Source organism: Montipora foliosa, chromosome 6 (assembly GCF_036669935.1).
Source record: "Montipora foliosa isolate CH-2021 chromosome 6, ASM3666993v2, whole genome shotgun sequence".
In the NCBI taxonomy this organism is placed as follows: domain Eukaryota; kingdom Metazoa; phylum Cnidaria; class Anthozoa; order Scleractinia; family Acroporidae; genus Montipora; species Montipora foliosa.
In genome coordinates, this window is record NC_090874.1 from 18,150,867 (window position 1) to 18,157,838 (window position 6,972).

General features: G+C 35.9%; 1 protein-coding gene across 2 annotated transcripts in view; it reads left to right on the forward strand.

Moving 5' to 3' along the window:
- The first annotated feature begins 3,548 nt into the window (after window positions 1-3,548).
- The window catches only part of LOC138006872 (uncharacterized), a 61,160-nt gene continuing 57,736 nt past the window's right edge, over window positions 3,549-6,972 (forward strand). For both annotated transcript variants that reach the window (XM_068853483.1, XM_068853484.1), the window contains exon 1: window positions 3,549-4,268. In XM_068853483.1, the coding sequence (XP_068709584.1) occupies window positions 3,630-4,268 (639 nt within the window). In that variant the 5' untranslated portion in view covers window positions 3,549-3,629. The remainder of the gene's footprint in view (window positions 4,269-6,972) is intronic.

The following is a 6,972-nucleotide window of genomic DNA, read 5'->3' on the forward strand; positions in this document are numbered from 1 at the left end:
GAAACCGCTTCTCCAGATTACATTGCCAAAGTACTACATGTATAGAAAGGCAAAATAATTTCAACAATTTAAAGAGATGACTAATAATTGACAGAGGCCTTTGATATACCTTATATTATTGTGCTCCGAACTAAACAATGTAACTAATTAAAATTAATTTAGGATTTAAATACCAGTATATCTATCATAATTAGGAACTTACTGTCACGCAAGTCAATTATTTATTAAGATGAATAATAATTTGCTGCTAGTTGTATTGCATTAGGTTGTTACTAATTTCTGCATCAGGGTACAGTGTCTGTTTCGGCCACGAATTTGAAGAAAAACGTTGAGTAATTCTATCATCTTATTTACCTTACCTACATTCTTTTGCAAGTAACATTTGTATTTCAGGTGTATTATGAGAATCGATTATTTTCGGCATTAGTTTCTAAGGAATAATTCACCTTTGAGTTCCATTGTATGTAGGCACTGTCTAAAGGGCAATAAAATAGCTTCATGAATATACTGCAAATACTGTATGTCCATCCAAGTTTCAGAGCTATTTAATTAATTGCCATCTCAATGTGCACTTGTATTATTAATAGTCAAAATTGAGAATGAGACATTTTATTGCATATGTTTAGATAATTAAACCTGCTTTATTTTATTGTTGAAATGGTTGTTGCAGTATTCAATCAACAGAGATTCAAGGGTATTTCATCTTCCATCTCAAGGAAAATGCCAAACAGATTCTTTGATTACATTTGCTAATTTGAGGAAAAAAGTGATGGAAAAGCATTCACCTCTGGCCTAATTAAAGAACAGTGGTGTAAAATCACATTTTAATCATTTTGCTATTACAAGCAAAATTAATGTTTTGGATCACATCTGTTATCTTGACCAAAAGCTACAAGTATATTGTTCACATTTGCTACTTTCAGCAAAAATGATATTGTTATCACATTTGCTATAGTGAGCAAAAACATAATTGTATTTTTTGATCACAGGGCTACCCGAGCAAATAGTCAAATTTCCTATCGTAAACAAGCATGAAAACCTGGTTCTTTGACTGCATTTGGTATGCAGAGCAATTATGTGAAAAAAGTGGTACATTTGGTTACATTTAATATCTCGAGCAAATTTCTCCAAAAATACATCCTTGAACACATTTGCTTTCCTGAGCAAAACCCTGCAAAACTACACGTTTGGCCACATTTGCTATTCTGAGCAATCTCTGCAAAAATTCATAATTGAAGACATTTGCTGCTCCGAGCAAACGGGTACAAAAACTAATATTTTCTCGCTTTTACTTACCTTGTAAAAAGGTGCAATGATGAAAGTTTGATCAAAGTTACAACTTCAGGAAAAGTACTTGCAAAATTTTAGTTTTAACATCATGTTTACTACCCCTCGAAATGTCACAAAAAATACCATGTTATCCGTACTTTTACTCACAACAGCAAATTTAAAACAAATGTGGCATTTACGAGCGTTGCCATGGGTGGAAAAACTGTGGCAAATGTGATCTTTGCTTTTCAGCAAATCTAAGGAAACGTGCACAAACGTAGCATTTGCCATGCATTTGCTCCACATTTGCTATATGTGAAAATCCGTTTTTTCGTCCAGTTATAATGATCAAGACGAGTGGCTAAAACTATCTACAAACTGGTGAAAAAAATATTTATAATTACGTGACACGCTAAAGTTAAAGGACTTGCTTATAAATCTATTTCTGTGAAACGATCATTCATAAACAGCATACCTTCACCCTATTTAAATCTTGATTAAGGATATCTGAGAAATTTGACGGCTGCTTTTGGCTTGCTCATTTGACGGCTGACGGTAAAATCATTGCGTTTTTGACAGTTTATAGCTATAAAAAAAATGCGAAAAAACTTTTCTTAAAAACATTTAAGAAATTTTTAAAAACCGTTAATAAACACCTTTAATAAGATTGCCATCACTTTACAGCCAGTTTTTGTGAAAAAATTGCAGCAAGATCTTAACGTCATGCCCGGAATCTAAGACATATGGTATACATATATAGCTAGTCTGTAAGAGTAAATTACTAGGTTTGATTTAATTATTTCGGGAAGTAAAATGGTAATTTTAATAGTGTGATGGGGTGTTTACATATTTGCAATTACATTAGTTGAGCAGAGGTTAATTATATGCAACATAAAATTAATTTATTAAGTTAAATTCAACATACTAGTGATAACTAAATTTGGTATGCTAGTTACTTTTAAAAAATCGACATTTCAATTTCACGTACCTTTTTCTTCCATTCGTTGTCTTGTAGGTCTTGCCACAAAGGTGACGGCAAATGTTATAGCCAAACTCATTTCTTTCTTCAGTGGTGTTTGGTACTTTTCCATGCCAAGTTCTTTCATGACTTAAGAAAAAAAATGTAAACAAACATTTACAGCAATAAACTATGGACTCCAGTTCAGTACTGTGACTGACATAGTCTCCTGCCAACATGCTATTGTAATGCAGTACTGCTGTAACAATTACTTAAATGCGCTGGTTGTTTAAATATGAATTTCCTCTTTCCTTAAGTGATGCAAGCTTTGAAAGATGACACCCCATTAAAATTGGCGGGCTTCGACTTGCACTCGGATTCATCATTGATTTTGGGGGGAGGGGGGTACTTTTCATTGTAGCGTTTTCTTCGATCGTTTACATTTAGATCTGGTTTCCTGTCATGTATTGAGCCTCTTCAATAGCCGAAAAAGCCATTGTGTCTCCTACTAGGTTACACTCACGCATGAATTAAGAATAAAGGGCACGAATCTAAAAAAAAGGAACTGGGCCACCAGCTGTCCGCTCATAGTCATAAGCTTTTGAGATGTAAATTTTAGTTTTCAGCACCTTTTTAGATTAAAAGACACGAGGAGCATTTAGGCACGTGCACCTTAATTTACACAATGCCATCTTATTGCCCTCCAACTACTCTATACGATGACTTGTAGTCGCTAGTTTTATGGAAAACTGACTTACAAATTCCGGCCTTTCTATTTCCCCTTATCTCCCTGTTCTTTTGGCGAGCAAGGGCTAGAGTTTAAGACCGCGGTCGTTTTCATTCTGATTGCATTTTGGAGGGAAAAAGTCATGAAAGCTCTTCGCGTTAGATAGCACTCCATGCATTTAATTGCACCACCTGTTTTCCTGAATAAATTTTAGAGCAAGTACCTATATGCATAATATTAAAAGAGAGTTAAATAAAATAACCGAACTCATTGTCCGATTAGTGTTTATTCTCGTTTTACTCATAGATATAGAAATAATTGGCGTGTAGACTTTCTGAACTGATTAAGAACTCGACCAAAATAATAAATCCAGATTCACAAGTACTAACATTTAAATGAATATTATGCCAAAGAAAAGGAAATAACATTTTTCAAAAGGGGTAATCATGTGCACCGACATCTGTCGTTCCTGTTGCGAGCTGCGGTCAATCATCATATGGATAAGGACAAAATGGAACCTAATCAAATTGTTGACGTCACAGATAAGTTGAAGTTTGGAAAACGTCCTTATCTCAAATTTAACACTTCCTTTTATCAATAATTAATGACTTCGTCCCAAGGAGGTTCGCGCAAACCGACACCTTTGCATCTGCTGGAGGCGCGGAACGGCACAAAATGTTGATCACATTGTCTTGGGTATTTGTCTTCACTGTCAACACTTTTAGCATTTCGAAGGAAGATCCAGTTTCTCGCAATTTTTTAGTGGAGGTTCTTGAAGAAAAGCTGGCAAGCTCAGACTCTGAGGAGGATTCACGTACTTCCGATCCTACTGTTTCGCATTGCCCCGAAAACCTCTTTGCCTCCTGTATGTTACTTCCCCCATTTGTTACGTGGAATCTGACATCAATTAAAAATCAGACTCGTGAAGGCAATGGAACCGTTTATCAAATAGACGGCATTTTGCCCTACATTTTGAAACTTGGTCTTAACATATGCTGCGCCGCACACGAAGAAAACGAAACTGTTGTCAGTTATCAACACCATCCTGTGCATGATAAGTCAGAGTTGCACAAAGCCATCATGAAGGATGAAGTTCACATTATATTTCCAGTCCAAAGCGACGATGATAAGAAATACAAAAATTATTTTCCCTATCTAAAGCTTTTCGAATCTCCCGGCATCGTTCTTATAAGAAGTCAAGACTCCATCAGCAGAGGAATTCAAAACTGGAGCGCCGCTCTTCGCAGCTGTTGGCCGATCGTTGTGTTAACACTTTTGCTGTCTATTGTGGCGGGAGTATGTGTCTGGGCATTGGTAAGAGATCACGTTTGTTTACAGGTTTCAAATACTCTGTGCAGGTATCGATTACAAACCAATACTTCTCACAAACATGGCTTCATCAATTACAATGTACATAGACTGTGTTAGGTTATGCAAAGAAGTCCAGTCAAATGCAATACTCGAAAACCGACGTCGTTTCGGTTAAACTTGAGCCTTTGCTCAAATTTGAAAAGCAATTTTCATAAAATAATCCTCTGAGGGTTAGCACTGCTCTCATTTATTCGGCAGCGTCTCAAAAAGAGATCTTCACTTTTTGATCATGAATTGTCCTGGCTCCGGTCATCAAGAAATTAAACAAACACTTAAAACTGTAGAGCGCGAGTGTCTTTCTCGAGCTTTAAGACACCTTTTTCGTTGCAAACGTTGACATTTGAAAGGTGAGTCAATCGCTGGAGCAAACAGATCCGCTTTCTCTTTTCGCATTTTCAAGAAAGATAAAGAAAACAGCGGTTAATGAAAAAGGGAAGCCTATATAATTATACTGGCTAAAAAATACTGTCTCCCGGCGTGAAAGTGATACTTGAACTAAGTCTCTCAAGCATATTTAGGACTCGTTATTTAAAACTTACAAATGGATTGCTTAGTGCGTTTATCTATTCATGGCATCACATCGTACATAAAATATTTATCATTGAAAATCGTCTTTGGAGTGCAATACATTAATTGCGCATTCTTAATTAACATGGCAGACAGGCGACAACTCCGGATATGATTTGCCAGGAAAAAGGACATCAACAAGGAATTAACAACAGAAGAGGAGAAGAATTTTCGACAAGAAATACATAATCTCAAAGAAATTACTTTGCTTCTTCGTAAGACAAAATCATAGCAAAGAAAATTTTCAGGTGGAATATTTCATTTTAATATAAACACTCTTTCTAAGAACGTCTAATTTTGGGGCTGCATGAGGCTGAACGCTCTAACTTACTGTTTTGTGATTTTGGTGTAAACCGTTCTTAACATGTTTTTAATGTCATGTGTTATACTTAGTTCGACTACAAACTGAGTTGTTATTCAGGTATCATGCAACCAAGAAAATCGTATGGTTAATATTGAAAGACGCCCCCAAGGATTTAAGTTAACTGTCCTGTTAGACTACAGTCTTACAGTTCTTTTACCTTTATTTATACTCACAAAAGCAAAGAAAAAAAACAAATGAGAAAAATAGAGACTCTCAGCATTGGGTATGTTCTTAATATTTTGGCTTTATATTTTGGTTAACCTTAGGCAAAACGTTCTTATAAAAAAAGAGTGTACTAGTAGAAATACTTATTTTTCTCTTTCCCATTGTTTGTAGTAATAATTAATTACACATCTTATTAAAAGCCCCGGGGGGAAATGGCTTCAGCATTTGCTTCAAGATCCGTTCGATTTTGTTGAACAGCGATGTTGAAATCGTTTGTCCCTTCACTGGCGAAAAATGTCTGCGCATGAGTCGCGCGATATGGCACGTGACGCGTTTCCGGGACTATCATTGGCTCTCGTGAAAAAAGCACTCCCGAGAAGAACAGAAAAATGGCTGCCGTTTGAGAATCGGTAGCTTGTTTTGTTTCCGTTCTTTTTAGTGCGATCAAGGCTAGTTTTGACGCCAGTTTCAAGTGGAATGTATTCTTAGAAAACGTCTATGTTGTGTAAGTCGTTTGAAAGTCCAATCCAACCAGCATCCTCGGAAAATTTGCTCCTGGAAAATTTTATTTCGTGGGAAAAGAGCTGCGAAACAGGTGAGTTTTTTGCGCAATTTTTAATGTGGAAAGTTTGTTGCCACCGGGTACAAAAAGTTACTGTAATGTGCAGAAAGGAGGATTCCTAAGGTTTCCGTTCATGTGTGAATTGGCTTGTACCAGGTGGCAGGGAAATGGCAATATTGTTCAACGTGAAGGTTATTTTTTTCTGCGTTACACCTTACGATCGGCACCTCTACATGAATGATCAATGATGCGATCAGATATGAATTTGATTTTGAATGTGATTGTCTCATTGGGAACGTAACCCTAGTATCAAATATTTTAAATAGCTGCTTTTAAGCTCATTTATATTCCCTTTTCTGGTGAAGGTTTAAGTTATTATACTTTTTAGCAGTCACAACTCAACGATCCTTGCGTTCAAGTAGTTACCAAGTTATGGATTTGCAATCAATTTGAGTTTAAAATCAAAATCAAAATCCATGTTAGTTAAAATAATGTTTGGAAGAACAAAAGTGTAGGTACAGATGTATATAGGTTTCTATAGATTGAGGTTTTTTTACTATTGTTTTCTGGTAGTATTAATGATGTAATTTTGGTTTTAGGGGACTGTCATGTGTTGTTGGATCAAGGAAATTCTGTTTTGAGTCAAGTATGGTTGACAGTGGATAGTTGTTCCTGAAAAGGCTGAAAGGAAGCTTTATTGCCTTGGACTTTTTTTGCTTACACCCCACATGTTTGTTCTTTTCTTACATGGCAAAATTTATTAATCTATTATGTGATTTGGAGCTGCAGCTAGAAACAGAGTCCCATGCATAAGGTCTCATTGGGGTTGATGGCAGTAAAATAATTTTGGTAAAAAATATGTTTAGAGTTTTTATCATAACTTCTCATCTTGGTCCTGCTGGACTTCAAACATGCTCTACCATTTTGCACAAGGAACTTGTCAATCAACCGTTACCTTTTGGTGTATTTGCAATATGATATTTTGGATA